Source organism: Alligator sinensis, unplaced genomic scaffold (genome assembly GCF_000455745.1).
Source record: "Alligator sinensis unplaced genomic scaffold, ASM45574v1 scaffold91_1, whole genome shotgun sequence".
NCBI classification, from domain to species: Eukaryota; Metazoa; Chordata; order Crocodylia; family Alligatoridae; genus Alligator; species Alligator sinensis.
Genome location: NW_005842569.1, coordinates 1,036,279 through 1,057,696, shown reverse-complemented (window position 1 = coordinate 1,057,696; position 21,418 = coordinate 1,036,279). Strand labels below are relative to the sequence as shown.

General features: G+C 44.8%; 2 protein-coding genes across 4 annotated transcripts in view; one reads left to right on the top strand and one right to left on the bottom strand.

The window, feature by feature from the left end:
- Positions 1-101: 101 nt before the first annotated feature.
- On the top strand, positions 102-4,769 carry LOC102375161 (poly [ADP-ribose] polymerase 12-like). The gene is made up of 2 exons (XM_006032394.3): positions 102-531; positions 1,250-4,769. The coding sequence occupies exons 1-2, from the start codon at positions 279-281 to the stop codon at positions 1,531-1,533; spliced, it is 537 nt and encodes a 178-aa protein (XP_006032456.2). The 5' UTR covers positions 102-278; the 3' UTR covers positions 1,534-4,769.
- A 6,468-nt stretch (positions 4,770-11,237) lies between these two features.
- The window catches only part of LOC102374927 (tetratricopeptide repeat protein 38-like), a 42,100-nt gene continuing 31,919 nt past the window's right edge, over positions 11,238-21,418 (bottom strand). For all 3 annotated transcript variants that reach the window (XM_006032393.3, XM_025214153.1, XM_025214152.1), the window contains 3 exons: positions 16,885-17,044; positions 16,540-16,613; positions 11,238-12,582 (listed from right to left, as the gene is read on the bottom strand). In XM_006032393.3, coding sequence (XP_006032455.1) covers positions 12,489-12,582; positions 16,540-16,613; positions 16,885-17,044 — 328 coding nt within the window. In that variant the 3' untranslated portion in view covers positions 11,238-12,488. The remainder of the gene's footprint in view (positions 12,583-16,539; positions 16,614-16,884; positions 17,045-21,418) is intronic.

The following is a 21,418-nucleotide window of genomic DNA, read 5'->3' as shown; positions in this document are numbered from 1 at the left end:
GCTTTGCTTCTTTGTTTTTCCCTTTTTTTATATTTCTTTTTTTTTTTTTTTTTTTTTGGTAGATTATCTGCTTCTATTTTCCCTTTAATTCTGAGCCATTTCTGAGGGGTTCAGTATTGCTCTCTTGCTCAGTAAAATGGTTTCTGAAAATCCATGTGAGGTCTGATAATGGAAATGCAGGTAGTGCCTCCAAACTAATTTTCTTCTTTCCTTCTCTATCTTTTACCTCATATGCCCTTTATTTTCAGACTAGCAGCCCTAATCTGAATGCCAATGAAATGAAAACAATGATAGCTGAAAACCTCATTCGTCTTACATATGCAAATGTGTGTGTGCAAAGAGAATTCTGTCTCTTTAACCAACATATTTTTCACATCAGGCAAAAGGAGCAGATGAAGAAGAACAACAGAGGAAAGGATGTATACGAGAGGCTCCTGTTCCATGGAACCAGCAGTTCCTTTCTGGAATCCATATGCACTCAGAATTTTGACTGGAGAATCTGCGGAGTCCATGGAACCAGCTATGGAAAAGGCAAGTAGAAAGTGACTCTGATTAGATATCGTTGCCATGGTAATTGTCACAGTGGTAATCAGCTTTTGGAAGTATTTATAGTGCAGGAAAAAGGAAGTGTGGGATGTTCTTGTGTTCTCTCTGGTTGGCACGGTCAGGTTGTTCTGAGGCTGGGGGCTGGCGATGGCAAGTCTCTTCTGCTTGGGTCAGCAGCAGCGCAAGGCTGTTCGATCTGGCATGGCTCTTCCTGCCCATCAAAACCATGCCGCGTGCCACATTCGGCACGCCTGCCATAGGTTGCCGACCCCTGATCTACCATCTTCTTGACCTCTGTTCTAGCAGAGTTAAGTAAATGGTAACTCCTTTTGTAGGAAGACAAGAGTTACTTTTTCCCTTATGCTATTTCCTTCTTACTGGTGATTCCTTGTATTATACTTATTTTTCACTCTTCCCATAATCCTCATCTCTTTTTTTTATCCTCACTTTTTATCACATTCCTTTCTTATCCAGTCTGTTCTTGCCTGCCTTCTGAAATTAAAAGGAAACATCTAGCAAAACCTTTAGCTGCCATTGTGACATTTCCACTATCATGTACTTAAATGAGAATAGACATGAACTTAGTTTTGCTGAAATTTGAGCTGGGTCCATCATGTATTATCATGCAATGTTCATTCTCTTGTGCCTCTGTATGAAGTCTAGCCCATTTCCAGTATCCTTATGCTGTCTTTGTTATTTCTAGGAAGTTACTTTGCAAGAGATGCTAGTTATTCCCACGCTTACAGTCAGTCTCCTACTACCAAAATGAACATGATGTTTGTGGCACGGGTTCTGGTTGGAGATTTCATCAGAGGAAATGCAACCTATGTTCGTCCCCCATCAAAATCTACTAATACGATCAACTTATATGATAGTTGTGTGGACAAAGAGTCTGATCCCTCTATTTTTGTCATATTTGAGAAGCATCAGATTTACCCAGAGTATATAATAGAATATCACGAAGACAAAAAATGTACTGTATCTTAGATATAGGAATGTACTATGTCTTAGATAAGGAAAGGAACAGTTTGCATATCTCAGCTAATTGTTGATATTGTTAAGGGGGTTTTATTTGGGTTTATTTGTTATACTGATAAGGGTCTCATTTTTAACATTAACACTCTCCAACCATTTTTGCAAATAATTTGGTACTTGAAGGAGGTTTGCAAGATGAACATCCTGCTTGTTAGAAGACTAATCTTTTTCATCAGGCCATTAACATTCATCTAATCAGAAAATGTGATTACAGGTAACATGAACTGACAAAGTTATGGGGACACGGTTGTTGATTTTTATGATTCTTCTTTGGTTAGAAATAATTTTAAACAAACTTTAGTAAGTCAATATATAAAGGACTTGGCTTTAGAAATAACTACAAATGCGAAGAAAACAACTGACTTTAGTGTAGCTCATAAGCAAATTTCTAAGTGTATAGTTTTTTTAGATTTGTACCGATTATAGTTCTTCAAGTAGGAAACCTTTATAGAAGGGGCTCTTTATTGTAGATCTACAATTTCTGATTATCTCTACTGTTATTTCTAAGCAGTTTGAAGTACCTACTATGTAATGAACATGGTCTAGAATTTTCTCTCTTAGTGATATTTGTTAAAACAATAACTTAGAAAAATTAAGACTTTCCCTTTAAATTGGTGTAAAGACTAGGTTTTAAAATGTAGGAATTTCTTAAACATGCACCAGCAATGTCAGTCTAATGGTTGATATAGAAGACAATCAGATAAAATTCTGTTTACCCTTCTGCTGTAGGCTTGTGCAGCTTTATCTTTAGGTCAGGGTAAGACCATTATAGTAGGCAATCTGGGAAAAGAAAAACGCTGGAATTTTTTTCTCAGTTGCTAACGACTACAAGCATAAAATGAAAGGTAGCGTTGAATTCATTTGAAAACCTTGCTTGTAGTATATGTTGTTTTCCATGTGTGGACATGGGAATGCTGTAGGACAGAAGTAAAAAGTTGTGTTATACTGTTTTCTATCCTACAGGACAAACGTAAATTCTCGTTGAGCTGGAGATGTCGCGTGACTTGCACAGAGAGAATGTTTCTGATGATGTTCTCAATCACTTGTGCATTAGCATATGCTCTGTTGCCTAAACTTTGTTGTGTTTTGTGCGGCCCATTCTACACTAAGAAAATTGCCTACTGCTGACAGTGGTAGAGTGATAAATGGTTCTGATCTTTCTTCAGGTAAACCACGTTTAATGTCAGCATTTGCAGGAATGAGCAACTGTTTTAATGGCAACTGAGCCTGTTTAGTTAACTGATCTGCAGACTAAGATGCTTGCATTTCAGGGCTTCAATGGAAACGAAGATCATAAATTTCCATCAACTTCTGTCACTTTTCTAAGTGCTGATCTTTTCAGTTGAGACGTCAGTGAATATTTTTGGTGAGACTGAGAAAAATCCTCCAGCTAGTGGGAGGGAAACATATCTACTAACGTTTTGGAATGTGACTAATTGAAGATAATCATACTCTGCCAGATTTTGGAGGGAAAAATAGTTTTATTTTTTCTGAAGTATAATTTGTTAAATTACATCCTAGGAAGGAGTATTAGACAAATTTCAAGTCTGAAGATACAAACGTAAACTGTTTAGTTTAGCAAGTTCCCACGGGGGGAGGGGGGTGTAAGACTAGCAAATCATACTGCAAGAACTGTTCGAAGCAATTATACATTTAAGTGTTTTTTCAATATAATCTTAAAATCAGAAATATTGGATTTGGTAGTGGCAGTGGATGGCTTTTTTACATTCTTTTTCTTTTGTAGTCCATCATTGAATTTCCAAAATTATCCTTAAACTTGCTACAGTAAAAATTAAGTATATACTCAATATTCTTCTGTTGTTAGACATGTAGCTTAATATGCCATTAACATAGTGGGCAAATGACCAGGGTATTATTGGCATTGTGTCGTGGCTCTTGTTCTTTTGCATTCTGAATCAATGTCTAGCATCGGCCAACTGCTCATTATGAAAGATCAAGTCAAATGACAGTTTTTGTACAGAAGTGGTCTGTAACTGAGCTTTGCAATTACAAAGTGCCTGTAATAAACTAGATATCAAAAAGTGTGGTTGGTTATATCATTTTGTCAATTATGTGGAATCTGAGATCCTCCCTGCTATCGGCTAGTTAAAGTAGTAAAAAGAGCAAAAGGTTTGTGGTTCTACTGTTCTAAATGGGGAGGGGATGGGTGGGTGCAAATGTTCTGCCAATGCTGGTTCAGAATGTAACTTTCATTCAGCTTGCACAAATGAAATAGCACCAAGAAGACTCCCAATAAACATGTAGAAGACATTATTTTTGTAATCAACATAGTGCATTTTGTAAATGGCACAGATTTATAAAGTACAAGTTATGCCTGATACTCATTTTGACCAAAAATACTACTTCAAAAAATGTTCAATTCAGGGGCTTAAAGACTTAACCACACTGGTAAAGAAGCCATTGCATAGTAAGCCTATGCTGTGAATTTACAGCACAATAGCTGCTCCATAGTCACTTGCCATCTGTGTACTCTCAATGGGCACATCTACATGTGCCATTAGGGGGCAGCACTAAACTGTAGAGCTTATTGTTCCATAGTTTATTGCTCCTGGGAAGCTCCAAGGCACCCGGTTTACACATGCGCCTGGACTGCAGCACATTGAGCTGAGTTGCAGCACCCCTGGCAGGCAGGGCTGCTCCTACTAGGCTCATTGTGCTGCAGAGGGGCTGGCTGGAACCTGAGGGTGCTTCAGTGTGGGGCTAGCCAACAGGCACCCTTGTGCTCCAGCCAGCCAGCTCAGCAGCTACATATGCGCTGTTACACATGAAAACCCTGCAGCAGGATAGTACTTGTATTTACAAGTCCTGCCCTGTTGTGGAGTTTTAGCTTCATGCTCCCTAATAGGGGTGCACGCGAGGCATTTACTGTACAGCTAATTAGTCAGCTGTGCAGTAAACGTCTTAAGAATGCTTTTGTTTGGACATGGTTTATTTCACTTTGCAATAAAGTGAAATTTACTTTATTTTACTATGCACATTTACTATGGAGTAAACTGACTTTGCTCCACAATAAAAGTGGAGCAGGCACATGACTCACAGCCTTACCTGTTTAAGCCACTGCAGAGTACAGGCAGTCCTTGACTTACAACGTTTTGCACTTACAATGTTTATAAATTGACACCCTGTTTCAACTTGATGATGTCAGTTTCTACTTACAATGCTTGATCCGATGTAACGCCACACCAGTGAACAAGTTCACTGCGTTGCTCATCTCCCTGGAGCGCATCTGTCCAAACTTCCTTGAACACTTTCTTTAAGAAAGCAGACGAGACTCCAGAAAAACCTGCAGCCAAGACTCCTGAGAAGACTCCAGCCAAGAACCCTTCAAAAAGTCCAACCAAGAGCCCTTCAAAAAGTCCGACAAAGTCACCTCAAAGAAGTCCTTCCAAGTCAATGATTGCTATTTACAATATAAATAGATTAATGTAGCTATATTATTCATCTATAATTGATCGAGTACAAAATTCTGGGGTATTTTTGGTGAAAATAGGGTATCAGGCCTGGTTCAGGAACCAATCCCCCATTTATAACTTTGTTTCTTATAAGAAAATTGGTTCTGAGTTACATTTTACCTAAGACGTGGTTTTCAGGAACCAATTGTGTCATAAGTCCAAGGACTGCCTGTAAAGTTATGCAAAGCAAGGAGGTGTTTCGGTTGTATGTCTGTTCCCCTAGTCAGTATCATCCAAGGGTAACTTTGCCCAGTGGCAACCTGCCACCGACTGGTTATATACTGTAATAGCACCCATGGCAAGCATAGATTTAAACTGCAGCCAGATAGTACTTGTTTTTTTTACTCGTAAGCAGTGCATGTGGAGATGCTGACAGGGATGCCTGGGGCATGAGGGTGCTTCAGTGTGAGGGCAGGCTGCTGGCTAGTCCCACACTGGAGCACCCTTGTGCCCCAGCCAGCCCTTCTGCAGCATGTTGAGCCCATGTTGGAGCAGCCCCAGGCTGGCAGGCTGACCCCTACCGTGCCCTCTGCCAGCTAGGGCTGCTCCAACCCACCTCAATGCGCTGCAGTTCCAGGCACAATAAGCCCTGGAGTTTGAGTCCTGTTAAATGCACATGTGAACACACCCACTATGGAGTAAACCAGTGGCACCTAATCCTCTGGATGTAGAAGCCAGATGAGTGGTATAGGGTCAGTCCATGGTCCAGATCCCATGCAGGGTCAGTTTGTGATCTGTGAATGTAACTGGACTTGGGTGTGTGCCAACCCAACCTTGTGTCCCCAGCTACAGCCACATGCCCAGATCTGGCCACACACTGGCACTAGCTAGTGCTCAGTCATGTAATTTAGCCCATGAGCCTCCCAGTGGGTCTGGAAATTTGTCAATGGAGCAGGAATTAATGCTGCCACTGCTTCCCTGCCACCAAGTTTCTGGCTGCTTGGGGAGCCCACTGGCCTGGATAACACAGCTCTGCAGGCTGGATCTGGCCCACAGGCCAAAGATTGAGCACCCCTGGAGTAAACTTACTGCGGAGTAAAATGCAGGGTAAAGTATTCTGTAGTAATCTTGATGTGTGTCCACTCTCAAAAAAGTTAATGAATAAAGAGTTTAGAGTAGTTACCGTGATGCAAATTCACTTGCTGCTACACTTCCCTGTGTAGCCAAGACCTACATCTTACTGAACTTAATTGGATATATGTTTCCAATGGGAAAGGTCTTTTTTTTTTCTTTTTAAGGATTTTACCCCAGCTCATAAATCTTACTTGGAGGGGAAAAAGTTGCGACAGACTGTTACACCTTTTCAATCTCATAAATTCAAGAAATAATCTATTCAAATTGCCTTGCTTGGCAACTAGAAACTAGTTACAACTGAAAACAAAAGGTAACAGGAAGTTGAGTGTCCAAGAAAAAGTTCACACTTCTGTATAATTTAAGGAGTTGTCACAGGCTGGGGGCCCAGTCCACTTCTAAATTTGCAAAGAACTGAATCTGCAGGAGACATGGGAATGTGTTGTTCCTAATAATCCCAGGGAACAAAACATCCCCACAGGTGATGGTTATGAAGGAGGAGGAAGGAAGAATACTTAATATGTCTGGATAAAATAAAGTACCATGTATACGTCTGGCAAAGCAGAACACAGGAACCTTAAATTTAACATCCTATTGTGTGGGGAACCTAGTCCTTAATGCAGTGTGAGGAAGCATCTGATCTCCCACCTACCAGGCAGTTGGAAACAAGGGGCTACAGTAGGTGGGTTTTACAAGAGAGGAGGACTAAGCATAACACATGAGGGAATTCACCAGTCCTCAACCTCCAAAGTCAGGACCAGGATTACAGCTCTCATTAGGACAAAGGCAAGCATTCAAAACTTCAAGGTATGTTAAGCACTTCTTAAAAAAAAAATGTGGCTTAATTTATAAGTGATTTTCCCATTGGCATCAATGGGAGAGCTGCAATTGCTCAGCAATGCTGAAATACAAATCACATTCCTTTAGGTGTCATTTATAAAACAGCAGGCCTGGGGTGCCCTGGGATGGGCTTCTGTCCCTGGTAGCCTGCTCCCTTGTCCAGCACCCCAACAGCCTCTCCCACCTTGCTCACCAAGTCACCTTGAAGTTATCAGTGATAAAGCTGGGAGGCAGCCTTCAGGTGATCAGAGGGATGGTCTAGGCATCCTTCAGCAGCCCACACAGAATCCCTTCAGCCGTTCAGAAGCCCATATGGAGAACTTGGGCCTGCAGCAGCAAAGCCTGCAGAGTGTTTTGTCCTGGGCAGCCTCCACAGTGTTGCCCCTTTAAGAGGGTTCTCAGCAGCCTCCCCACCTGCTACAGCTGCCGCATGCCTCATTTTACAAATGAGCAAACACTTCCCATAACAGAAGCCATCAGTAAAATAACTAAAATTTACCCACCTGTAGGACTCTCCCTTGCAGTCCATGCAGAGTACCTTGGCCTGGGTCAGACCTCCACCTCAGCCTAGTTCTGTTAAAATTCCCTGCCTGGCTCTATCCTTTCCAGTCATCACCCCCCCCACCAACACTTCCCTAATGAGGCATAAGGATTCCTTCTCTACTCAGCAGGCTTACTGCTCTTACTGCTCCTTCCCTGATGGGCCCCAAGGTTTTCCCCTGCCTAATTGGCATGCTTACTGCTTTCCTCCTTCTGATCTGCCCTTGCAACCTGCACCCTATTAGTAGGCTCACAACTCTGCAGTTTGCTTCACTGGAGCTTTCACCCTGCACTCAGAGGGCTTAGGGGCCTCTTTTTTTTTTGTTGGAGTCTCACAAATTATTAGTGAATTAGTATCGCCATTCATAGTTTCATAGTTTCATAGTTTCAGGGTCAGAAGGGACCTAATAGATCTTCTAGCCCGACCCCCCGCCAGGGCGGGAGAACAACCCAAAAAAAAACAAAAAAACTTGTGCCCATTATTCCTTGTTATGCCAGCAGGGGCTAGGGGAAACAGCGTCTCCCCCAAACCCTTCTGGTTCCCCCTAGTGAGTTTATAGACGGTCACCAGGTCCCCCCTCAGCCTTCTCTTGTGGAGGCTGAATAGGTTCAAGTCCCGCAGTCTCTCACTGTAGGGTCTGCCCTGTTGTCCCCGGATCATGCGGGTGGCCCTCCTCTGGACCCTCTCCATGTTGTCCACATCCCTCCTGAAATGGGGCGCACAGAACTGGACACAATACTCCAGCTGCGGCCTGACCAGCGTCGCATAGAGGGGGAGGATCACCTCCCTGGCTCTACTCGAGATGCACCTGTGGATGCACGACAAGGTCCGGTTAGCCCTGCCAACCATGACCTCGCATTGTCGGCCCATGTTCATCTTGGAGTCAATAATGACACCAAGATCCCTTTCCGCCTCCGTGCTCTCAAGTAGGGAGTTCCCCATCGTATAAGTGTGCTGCTGGTTCCTACTACCCAAGTGCAGCACCCTGCACTTGTCCGTATTGAAACGCATCCTGTTCCTGTCTGCCCACCCCTGTAACCTATCCAGATCCTTCTGCAATCTCTCTCTCCCTGCTAGCGTGCTCACCTCCCCCCAAATTTTGGTGTCATCAGCGAATTTAAACAGGTTGCTCTCCACCCCAACATCAAGATCGCTGATGAAGACATTGAACAGCGCAGGGCCCAGGACCGAGCCCTGAGGGACTCCACTACCCACCTCCCCCCAAGTCGAATATGATCCATCCACCACCACCCTCTGAGTGCGACCCTTCAGCCAATCTGCAATCCATCTGACCGTGTAGGCATCTATGCCACAGTCGCCTAGTTTACTAATTAGGATGGGGTGAGAGACGGTGTCAAAGGCCTTGCTGAAGTCCAGAAAGACTACATCCACCGCGACACCTGCATCCATGGCCTTTGTGACCTGATCATAAAAGGCAATCAGGTTGGTCTGACATGATCTCCCCCTAATAAATCCATGCTGATTGCCCCTGAGCATCATCTCGGATGCCGGCCCATCACAAATGTGCTCCTTGATGATCTTCTCAAAGAGCTTCCCCAGGATTGAGGTAAGACTGACGGGCCTATAATTGCCCGGGTCCTCCCTTTTCCCTTTTTTGAAGATGGGGACCACATTAGCTACCTTCCAATCGTCTGGCACCTGGCCCAAGCACCACGATCGCTCGTAGAGCCGTGCCAGGGGCCCTGCAATAACCCCAGCCAGCTCCCTCAGCACCCTGGGGTGGAGAGCATCCGGACCCGCTGACTTGAACGCGTCCAGCCCCTCCAGAAGCTCTCTAACCCGGTCCTCCCCAACCTGAGGTCTGAAGGCGATCCCCTCGCGTCCGGCTTCTATCACAGCAGGGAAGTCCCGGTCCCTGCACAAGAAAACGGAGGTGAAGAATTGGTTAAAGAGGTCCGCTTTATCCTCTGACGCAACCACCAGATTGCCCCGCATATCCTGCAGGGGCCCCACATTACCCGGCGCCTTCTTCATCCTCCCAATATATTTGAAAAAGGACTTTTTGTTATCCTTAATCCTGGACGCTAATCCGAGCTCTATCTCCGCCTTGGCCTTCCTAACAGCCCGCCTGCAGGCCCGAGCAGAGGAGGTATACTCCTCTTTGGAGATTACACCCCCCTTCCACCGGGCGTACGCCACCCTTTTGGCAAGCAGGCATTCCCGGACACCCTTGGTGAGCCAGGGGGGCTTCCGGACACTCCTGCCCCCTTTGCTTCTTGTCGGGATGGACACCCCTTGGGCCCCGAGTATCGTTTCCTTAAGGAACGACCACTCCTCTTGGACGCTGAGTTCCTCTGCCCTCAAGGACCCCAGTTCCTCTCCCACTAATCTCCTCATCTCACTGAAGTTCCTCAGGTTCAAGTTCTATGTCCATATGCATATTTAAAAAACACCAGATAATTAAAGACCAAATTCTGCCCTTGCATCTGGATAGCTTCTTCACCAAATACTGGTTTATTTATACCCACCTGAGAGGCTAGGAATAGAACACAGTATTCCTGGTGTGGTCTCTACAGGCTGCTCGTTCTACTTTTTTCTTTATTTCAAGAGGTTTGCCTGTGGCCTTGTTATTTTAGGTTTTATTTTGCTTCTTTACTTAGATAGGGGATGCTGTTCAGGAGTCCCTCATAAGTTAGGCCGTAATACCCAGTCACATGAGTAAAACACGTACTTATTTATAAAGAAAATAAGGGCTCATGAAGGGTGGGATTTTCAAAGAACCAAACAACTGATCATCGGTGTTCATACTACTTACCATATTTACTCATATTCAAGATGAGGCTTTTCCCCAATTCAGCATGGGTTGAAAGCTCTTTTTGGATTCGAGTACAGGGTGTGGGGAGAGCAGCTGCTGCGGCTCTGATTCTGGCCCTGAGCCTGGGTCAGGGCTAGAGTCAAGAGCCACAGCAGCTGCCTGCCCCCTGCCTCTGCCAAAACTCTACCCCTCCCCACTGCCTACTGTCAGGTGTGGGCTCTGGGTCCATTAACTCCTGGGGAATGGAGAACATGGAAACTCCACTCTTTGCTCAGCCAGTCAGTGGCATTGCAGCTCTGGCCCTGAGACACTGCTGTATGGCTGGACAGGTGGCAGACTGCAGGCATCATGAGGGCGGGTGCTCAGGCTGCTCACACCAGGTGGCAGGGAGGCTGCAAGCAGGTGCATTGGGGTCCACGGAGCCCCAGCCTGGCTTGTTGCCAGCAGAGGGTGCACATGTGTCTTGAGGCAGATGGCAGGGGAACTGCAAGGGGCCTGATCCTTCTTGTGGCAGCACAGCCCTGGCCCCTTCCCCACCCCAAGGCTCACGTGTACTCGCTGCCAGCGGTGAGCCGAGCTGGGGCTCCATGGACCCTGTTGCAGCTGCTTGCAGCCTCCCCACCACCTGCAGTGAGCAGCTCATGCTCTATGGCGGGTGGCAGGGGCCTTCCCAGAGCCCGGGCCAGCTGTTGCAGGCAGACAGAAGGCTGCAAGTAGCTGCAGTGGGGTTGGCAGAGCCCCAGACCAGCTCATTGCTGGCAGCAGGTACATGTGTGCCTCAGTGGACAGTGGGGAGGGGCCGGGGCTGTACTGCCAGAAGAAGGATGAGGCCCCTTGAAGCTCCCCTGTTATGTTACCCAAGGGCTGGCATGCCAAGCAAAATGTCTTTACGTGCCATGCTCTGGCACATGTACCAGGGATGGCTGACCTCTGCTCTAGGGTAAGAAGCCTTATGTTGAATTGGATCCAAACATTTATGCAAAAACTTCACAGTTCCATACATGTAGGTAGTCATTTCCCTGCCACAGAATTATATAAATAAAAGGGCAATACAAAAATGTAAGAATGAATTTTACCTACAATTGTCAGTAATGTACCAAAATGCAACTGCAATAAAGATCACATGAACACTTAATAGATTGCCAGCAGACTTCAACTATTGTTCCCCACTGTCATTACTCCTTATTAGATTTGTTATAAAAGTGTGCAGCGTTATAAGTATAAAAATCACCTTGATTTTTAAATTTCCATTAAAGATGCAATAACAGAAACAAGCAGTAAAATCTTTAGAGGAACCATGGCAAAGAATATCATACAGACATAATCTTAGATAGACAGCAATGCAAAGTGTCTTTGAAGAACTGAAAGACAACTTCTGGAATCAGCATGCAGGCCAAGAACAAAAGACTGTGTGCGGAGTGCTGTGCATGTTGTGATGCAGGCCCTTACTGCAAGCCAGGGACTTGAGGGACCCTTTGGCCATCAGTGGATCCACCACTACAATCATTCACTGCTTCAAATCTCATATCTGTTTCCTCACCACTCTGCGCATGGGGCAGAACTTGAGGGAGATATATAGCTCCCAACTTCTGTTCCCACTTCAGCAGTAGTTCTGTGAGGCCAGGACCTCTTGTCTTGTGGCAATGGGGAAAAAGCGCAAGGTTTGGCCCATAACTTTGTGCTGAGATGTAACAGTGGGCCAATGCTGTCTTGTATGCTTCCTATACCTCTGGCACCACCCAGACTTCTCTAATGGATCCCATTTAATGTTTTATTTTCTTGAAAAGCAGTTTGAATGTTCACCCTTTCCTATTTATGGACTAGAATAGCAAAGCCAAGAAATAATTTGACAGCCGGTCTAGAGGACTGTTATCTCACAACCCAAAAGGTATAGAAACCATCCATATTTCTAGAAAGTGATGGCTCAGCAGGTTTTAAACAAAGGATTGATAGACCTCTACTTTTCCTGCTACTGCTGCCTTTTCCCAGGCACAACTAAGCCAATTTCTTGTTAGGACTGGAGATGCTCCAGGAAGTTAAGCATCAATGCTGAATCACCTACAAGAGCATTCCAAAGTTCAGGCAAGCAGGAGATCTGATATGGCTTATAAGGCTACTAGTAATTCCCCCCATTTTGATTCCTTTAATTCCATGGGAATCCACTAATTAACAGTGCTAATCATGATTTCATCTGAATGAGAGAGATTCAAGCCACTGCATGAACAGCTGATGCCTTCCGAATAAGCCGCTCAGTCAACGGCGAATTTGGTCTCAGTGCATCACGTTCCATCAAGAGGCACCTGGAGGTGAGGAGGCAGGAAAAAGAGGCCTTAAATATAGAGTTCAAAATTACAGAGCAGGCTATTTTTAATTTCCTTGTGTAGTAGCCAAGTAGAAGATGGTGACTTCACTGTCACCAGTGCTACCTGACAATCAGTTTCGAAGGCACTACAGCAGTGTTTTTTCAAGGTCAGTATTGTATGCCTGACCCACAAACACAGAGCACATGCTAGCTGAGTGGACTCATCTTTTCCCCACTTCTACCCCTCCAATTAATTCATTTTTGCAATCACATGGCACTGGAAGTAGCACTGCACTTGCATGGTACAGACTGATCTTTGCCTAGGAGGTCAATTTTAAACAAGCCTGCTCTTCTCTCACTAAGCCCCCTTGTTTCCCATTTGTATTCAAGAGGCTGAAGCAGAAGAGTCACTCTAATCTGGCTATGCTGCATCTAGTTCCAGGACTAGTACACAGAGACCTAGTTTGGAGTGATGTTGCATCAAGGATGGGCAATTATTTGGCCCATGGGCCACATAGAGAGTTTTGGTGGCCTGTTGCATGCCAGGTCAGCACACCCCTCTGCTCCCTCCCTGCACAGCAGCTGACCAAAACTCCCTAAGTAGCCCCATCCTATCTGCCTGGTCATACACCCTGCCTATACAGGTCCCAGATGATCTCCATAGAGACTCCAAGATCATGGAGCTGAGGGACAAATGAAAACAAAGCAGCAGGGGTAGCGATACTATTCAAGGATCAAAAGTTAAGAGCAAAGCAAGGGGAAGACATCATCACTGGCAGGTTACAACAAAATGATACCATCAGTCAGAGAAACAGAATTAGAAATTTTCAATGCATATGAACCACTAGAGAGAAAGGGGAGGAAAGCTCTGCTTAGAAAGCTAGCAGTATTCATGGTTGGAGGGAGACTGCGGATTATAAACAAGGACTTCAGCTGTATAATAGAAATGGGTGACAGAACAGAAGGAGGAGGAAATGAACTTTAGACAGATTGTCCAGATTGTTAGCAATATAAAAGAAGAGTCACCGACAGATGGGTGGGCAGGGAGAAAACTTTCACTGGAACTGACCCTGGTGGAAAGAAACAGTCAAGAACTGACTTCGTGTTTGTATTAAAAGAAATAGAGGTAAGGAAGAAAGAAACCATAAGTGTGGCATTTAGTGATCACTGGATACTGAAGGTGGAACTGAGTCTTTGTAAGAGCCCCAAAAGTTGAAGGGGAGCGTGGAAGCTAAATGTGTGACTGTTACAAGGTACGGAGATATGTCAAGTGTACATGAGACAGTATGAGGTGTGCAGAGATGACCTGAGCAGGGTGCGGGGCCTGGGGCAAATCAGCCTGTGTGGGGCCCTGTCCCTGGAGTGGCCGAATGTGAAGCCAGTGGCAGCGCGGAGTTGCCGTGCCGCTCTGTCTGGCTTCATGGGGTCCCCCAAAGTGTGGGGCCCAGGGCGGTTGCCCCAATTTGCACTCTCCCCTGGCCCCCAGGGACAGCCCTGGAGGTGTGAACACTGAAGAAATATTTTAAGAGTACCAGAGAATGGTGGTTGATGGTGAAGAGGAGGACAGGAGAATTCCTCAGGAAGGAAGGCTGAAGAACTGTGGGGAAAAGAATGAAAGAGCTGAGAGAGCTGCAAAGAAAGATGCAGGAACTGCTAAACGAAGCTGCTGAAGTAGATAGATATGAGAAGAATGAGAAAAAAAATAAGGCAAGAGCTGGAAAGCTGGTTTAAAAGAAAGATGAGAAAGAAAATATGTTTAGCACAAGCACCCTGGGTGGGAGAAAATGAAGAGTGGTCTTGATACTTTTTGGCTACAGTGGACATGGTGAAAACAGAGCTAAAAACAGTGCAAGAAGGTGGTTCCCAGGTGGAAAATAAGGAGGTGGGGTTGGTGGTGATGAGAAGATTTTATGAAGAGCTATATTAAAAGAGGAAAATGGACAGGAAGAAGAAGGAGGACTGGAAGAGACCAAAGAAAAGGTAGAGGAAGAGGAAGCAAAGAAGATGGAAGAAAAGATAAGCTTAAAGGAAGTGGAGGAGAGCTTAAAAAACCTTTAAAAGAGGGAAACCACTAGGAGCAGATAGACTACCTATGGAATTTTACAAGAAGTTTTGGGCATGAGTAGGGAAGGATATAGTGGAATTATCATGATAACATATTTGAAGTGTTAGGAAAAATGGGGCTCCCAGATAAATTTATATGCTGGATAAGCTTATTGTATCGTAACACTTCAAATATGTTATCATGATCCACTCTGTCATGTGTTTTTTCTAAATCGAGGTTTGCTGTAACTGTGTGTGTTTTTCTTTCTTGGATGTGGGACAGTGCATCTCTGATCACTTTCAGACTTTCGATAGAAAGGGTTCTAAAGCATACAGAGTATGGAGAAGTGATGGGGGGTTAAACTAAATAGATCAAAAAGCACCATAACGGAGCTGAAGGAAATTGGAGAGATGAGAGACAGAGAGAGAGAGAGAGAGAGAGAGAGAGAGAGAGAAGTGAGAGTGCTAGGGATCCCATTGGAAGCCGAGGGAAAAGGTAACACAGCATGGAAAAAGGTGATGGCAAGGATACAGCAAATACTTTGGTTATGATCCAGAAAGGACACTGTCCTTTGCTGAAAAAATGGTGGTGGTTAAGGCTGTGCTACTGCCCATTATTCTATATATGGGAATTATATTCCCACCAACGTGGGACTGCATGTTCTTTTGGAATGTCAAAAAAGGAAAGGTTGGATAAAGCGGAACTGTTCAAAGCAAGAGAGATGGGAGGAGGAAGGGGGACTGCTGGACCTGGGATTGTTCTTCTATGTGAAATATGTAAGTGCAGCATGCAAGATGGTAATGGAAGGAGAGGGGAAAGCAGCATGTATCACCCAATTTCATGAAGCTGCAATTTGGAGGAAAATGGGAAAAATATCAGACCTCTTTGAAGAGTCCATGGGCATGGCAACCACTGATTCATTACATCAGGTTGGAAGGTTTTATGCAGAGGTATAAAATAAGGAAGGTAGGGCTGGAGGTCCTGAAGGATCATAAGAAATTGAAGAGAGAAGTGCAGGGAAGAAGAAATGGTGGGACGTGTGTTTTGGGAGTGTACATATGCAAAGTGGGTGTGGGAAAGGGTCTGCCACTTTCTGAGTGTCACCAAAATACATCTGTTGTTAGCACAGGAGATGGTACAATATGGACTCATACCAAAGGGACCAGAGGAAATGTTATTAAGGACTTTATTAGTATGCGTTAAAGCTAGTTTATGGAAAGTAGGAAACTTTTGGGTTTTTAAGAAGTTGGCTTTCACTGAGAGTGCCTGAAGCTGGGACTGTATAAACTGAAATCGGTTGGGACAAGGAAGAGAAGTAGAGAAAAAAGGACTGGACACACTTGTTTCACTGAACCAACAGAGAAGACTGATGGGAGGGGTGGAGAGTTTCAGGTGGTTACTTAAGTAATAGTTTTTCATGGAGTGCTGTATGAAGAAAAAGAGTTTTGTAAAGGGTTTTTTTTGTGGGAAGTTGATATATGTATATATGTAGTTGTATGTTTTTTGGATATGGATTTGTTTTTCTGATATGAAATCTTGGTAAAACAAGGATGCTCATTATGTGAAGTTAAGTAAGTGTTGAGCGATAAGTATATTTTTAATACTTTTTGTAAAAAATATAAAAGGTTCCCATCAGCATATTTACTCAACATGGGCCATGTACTTTACAATTATGCTCAGCATTGACTACATTTAATCATCTTCATAGTTGGTTTCCATTACTGAGCACCATATGCTGCTTTTAGCAGAAGTTCAAAGATAGACAACGTATTTAATGCAGATTCCTTGTATGCAAATGTAAGATAAGTGGCTTCCCCCCCTGTGCTGATTAGGGGGAAAAAATCTTATCTTGTAGTTGAGCAAATACAGTATCACAGAAGCCAGAACACAATTACTGTAAACAGCACCCACCTTGCCAGTCTCTGGTAAGTTTTAGATTTACAGTTAATCGCAGCATGGATCAACAACTGGTTGAAGATATCTCTCTGGAAAGAAAAATGCACTATAATATCTAGTAACAAAAGTTCCAGGTAGCAGTTTCTTTTCTTGATGACCGAACCCAAAACACACTAACCACCTGACATGCAGCACTTTAATTTCAAAGAAATGTAGAAATGGTTTAAAATTACAGTGTAGAAATGGAGAGCTATAAAAGGAATCTTACTGCTAACACAACATAGTGCCACCTGAGGCTACTGAAGGACAATCGAGATAGAATCAAATGTAATTTAATAAAATACCTTCTGTGGTCCTTACTTGAGCATTGCTGCCGCCTATCTGCAGGATCTGGTAGCGAATTGGATAAAGTAGTTCTACTGCGTTGTCATAATTTCCATTGTCAAACTCTACAAAGGCTTGGCAAAGTGGCAATCCCAGCTGTAAAGCCAGGCCAAGCTCATGATCTTCCCCAGGTTCCCTGTGAAAGAAGAAGGGATTTAACTTCTAACAAGAAGAGCAGGCTTCAGCAGTTCTTTCACTGAAACTCCATCACATCCTGCAGGTAGGTACTGTTGGTTGCATGATAATCCAATGTAGATGAAGTGTCAAGCATACAGAAAGCCAGATCTATATAATCACATGGACAACTGGCTTATGAAAATCTGTATTTTCTGTAACTTTAAAAGTTCTAACATCTCAAATATTTAATTGGATATGTAAATAATATTTCTATGATATTTCTATTTCACTGAGAAGTTGTGGGTTTTTTCTCCTAAAAGAGGACAATGATGACGAATCAAGTGTTTTTTTGATGCCGTACCATTTATTTACAAAGCATATATGCAACATCCTATTTCACCCACCATGGAAGGAATCAACGACAACATAAATCCTGGATTAATATCCCAAATCCTTTCTTCTAAGCAAACTCTCTACATAAAAAGCTCTATCTTAGGTTTCTCTCAAAGTTACACAACACATGCTGCTTTGGCTGTTTGTTGCTTGCTCTTTTTTGCTGTTTGGTTCTGGCTGCATCTCACATGCACACAACAGCTCGAAATAATACCCAGCAAAACCTCTTCATCCACAGAGCTCAGCCTTATCCATGACCTGTGTTTTGGACAGTAGCTGCCAGTAGCTCTTTTACTCCAAAGTTAAATTTAACATTACCTCATACTTATTCTGAATGTAGAACAGTTATTACTATATGGGTTTCTTCCAATCCCACATCAATATAATGCAATAGAGATTATTAGTAATTTTTTTTGCAGAGTTATCCACTCAAGACAATGGGAAGGCAAAGAAAGAGTGGAACAACTGAGATTATTTGGACTGGAGAAACGAAGATGAAGGGAAATAAGATAACAGTCTTTAAATACAGAAAGGGTTGTTATAAAGAAGATGGCAACAGACTAGTCCAACGGTGCTCAACCTCTGACCTGAGGGCCAAATGCAGCCCGTGGAACCATCACATCTGGCCTGAAGGGCTCCCCAGAGCCCCCTCTCCCCATACCTCCCAAGGCTGAGCCATGCCCCCTACCCCTCCTGGCTGGGCCAACCCCTCTTCTCCTGCAGGGCCAGGTTGGGGCCAGGCTGCACCCCAACCCTCTATGTGGCTGGATGGCATCTGTTATATCCACCCTGAGCACCAGATCAGGACCACTGGCTGGACCCAGGCCACAGATGCACTGAGCACTGCCTGTCTGGCCCACCAAGGAAAAAGGTTGAGTACAACTGGACTAGTGTGTCTACAGGGGACAGGAAAAGTAGTAACAGATTTCAATTGCAGCATGGGAGGTTTAGGTTGCTGTCTCACTATGAGGGTGGTTAGTAGTTGAACAGATTATCTCAAGAGGTGGGGGAATCTCCACCACTGGAAGTTCTTAAGAGCACTTTAGACAAACACTTGGCTAGGATGACTTAACATGGGATGTTCCTGTCTTGAGCATGGGGCTGAACTCGCTGACTTAATGGAGTCCTGTTTCCTATGATTACATGAAGACAGGCAGATATCAGATGAATGTCCCAACACAACAGATTAGAAATCCAATTGGTTGGAATTTCTCACTGTAGCACAAGAAAAAAATAAAAGCTCTCCAACAAAATATGGCTCCAGGTACAGCTGTAAACTCAAACAGTTTCTTAGGTCTCAATTTGTTAGTATAACGTAATGAGAAATCTAGACAACATAACATCATGGAAACAGAGTGCTAAACATTAGCGCTGTGCAAAGCTTTGGTCACCAATTCAATTCGGAGGAGATTAAGCGGCTGAATATCTGAATCTGAATGGAATTCAGAGCCCCATTAAAAGGTCCGAATTGAATCCAAAGCCTCCAAATAGATTCGGACAAGATTTGGCCGATTCGGAGGACAGTGATTCAATTTTGTGATTCGAATAAGCATCCCCATTTGATTCAGCTGAATCAGAATCGGAAATTCAGCAGTGATTCAGAGATTCAGATCGGCCGGGAAGAGGCAGGCATAGCCAGGTGGCTGCAGGTTCTACCGTGGCTCCTCCAGCTGTGCCTGCCCCTCCCCAGGTTGGGAGAACTGTGGGAGAAGCTCCCATGGCTGCCCTGCCCATCCCCATCCCCTGCCTGGCCCAGCCTCCCGGCACTTTAAAAAAAACCCCAAAAGAACAAAAAAAAGCCCCATACTCACGGGCTGCAGCAGCGGCAATCAGGGCCTCTTAGGGCTCGTGGCAGAGCTCCCCCATGCAGCACAGGGCAGTGGAGGGCAGTGGGGATTGCCCCACCCATTTGGCACCCACGCAGCAGCTGTCGCATTGTGCAGGTGCAGTGCAGCATGTGCTGTCTGGGAACTGGGGCAATCCAGCAGTCAGCCAGAGCCTGATGCCACTCAGCCCCAGTGGTCCCAGCTTCCAGACAGCGCACGGTGCCCTGCCAAGCCGCACTGCACCTGCGCCATGGGTGCCAGGTGGGGGGGGGAGGGGCAATCACCGCTCCCCCCCACCTGCCCCATGCTGCATGGGGGGGGCTCTGCCAAAAGCCCTCAGAGGACTTGATCACCACTGCTGCAGACGGTGAGTGCGGGGCTTAAAAAAAAAAAAAAATTAAGTGCCAGGAGGCTGGGGCCAAGTCGGGGATGGGGCCAGGCAGGACAACCATGGGGACTTCTCCTAAGGCTCCCCCTGCCCAGAGAGAGACAGGCACAGCCGGGGAAACTGCGGGAGAACCTGCAGCTGCCTGGCTGTGCCTGCCTCTCCCCAGCTGATCCGAATCTCCGAATCTCCAAATCAGCGCCGAATCTCCAATTCTGCTTCAGCCGAATTGAACGGGGACAGCGATTCAAATCACCAAATCGAATCACTGTCCACTGAATCAGCCAAATCCGAATCGAATACTTCCCTATTTGCACAGGCCTACTAAACATACATTCTACCACCTTGCAACAAATAGCCGAGTCACCACTTCAAAAACACCATTGAAAGTTTGTGTAAGATGGACATGATAAAAATAATACGCAATATGTAGCTATAAGCATGTGCAAATAAACCTAAATCTTGAAATACATCCTGCAAATGTAACAATCTTTGAAAAAAAGGGATTAATGAACGTGTGTGTACACTTCCCAACAATGTCTCTGTGAACATCAAAACTCGGGAGGCAGTAACAGCAAAATAAAATACTATGTTGTTTTAAAGACCTTTAAAGTGTTTAGCATGGGCCTAAAGTTGTTCTGCCATGGGAGGCAATGCTATAACTCTCCTTGTTTTCTCTAGAGTCAGAGGTAAGGCAATGCAGGGTACTTCATCTTGTGGTCAATCATGACCCCCAAGTCTCTTTAAACAGTGGTTCTAGCAAGTGTAGCACTACCAAGCCTATAAGCACGCTGTGGGGTTTTTTCCCTGAGGTGGGGTACCTTACATTTATAAGTATTGAACGTCATCAGGTTTGTGTCCGCCCACTTATTAAGTTTATCGAAGTCAGCTTGGATCACTAGCCTGGTCTCAGGTGTGGACACTATGCCTCAAAGTTTAGTGTCATCGGCGAACTTAGCCAATGCGCTTCTGATACCAACGTCCACATTGTTAATAAAGATGTTAAAAGAACTGATCCAAGGACAGAGCCTTGGGGGACACCACTGGTCATGGAGCACCATAATGATTCCCTACTATCAACCACTATTCTCTGGGTCTGACCTCGGAGCCAATTTCCCAACCATCAGACTGTGGTGTAGCCAGGGCCACAGTTGGCCAATTTTCCATGAGGAGGTCATGGGACACCAGATCAAAGACTTTTTTAAAGTCCAAATAGATGACGTCAATCTCTTCTCCCTTGTCCTGGTGGTATGTCAGCTGGTCATAGGAGATTGGTCAGGCAAGACCTACCTGTGACAAACCCATGCTGGCTGTCCCTAATGATTTTGCCATCAGCCAGTTTATCAGGAAGGGTCTCTTTGATAATTTTCTCCAGAATCTTACTGGGGATTGAGGTCAAGGTGATTGGCCTGTAATTCCCAGGATCTACTTTCTGCCCTTTCTTGAAGATGGGTACCACATTGGCCTTCTTCCAGTCTTCAGGTACTTCACCTGAGTGCCATGAGTTTTCAAATATTTTTGCCAATGGTTGGGCTATGACACCTGCCAGCTCCTTGAGTACTCTAGGGTGTAATCTGTCAGATCCAGCTGACTTGAAGATATCCAGCATCTCAAGGTGATCCTTTACTAGATCAACACCGATGCTAGGTATAATACGCCCTCACCCTGGCCGTCCCGTGTCTTGCTAGGCAGGGCGGTCCCATTGGACCGATGAAAGACTGACGCAAAGTACCCATTAATTAGATTGGCCTTTTCCTGGGTGTTGATTATCAGCTGTCCCATTTGGTTC

Coding starts and splice junctions, on each gene's coding strand:
- LOC102375161 (XM_006032394.3), top strand. CDS start 279: ATGAAAACAATGATAGCTGAAAACCTCATTCGTCTTACATATGCAAAT. Junction 532..1,249: donor TGGAACCAGCTATGGAAAAG/GCAAGTAGAAAG, acceptor TGTTATTTCTAG/GAAGTTACTTTGCAAGAGAT.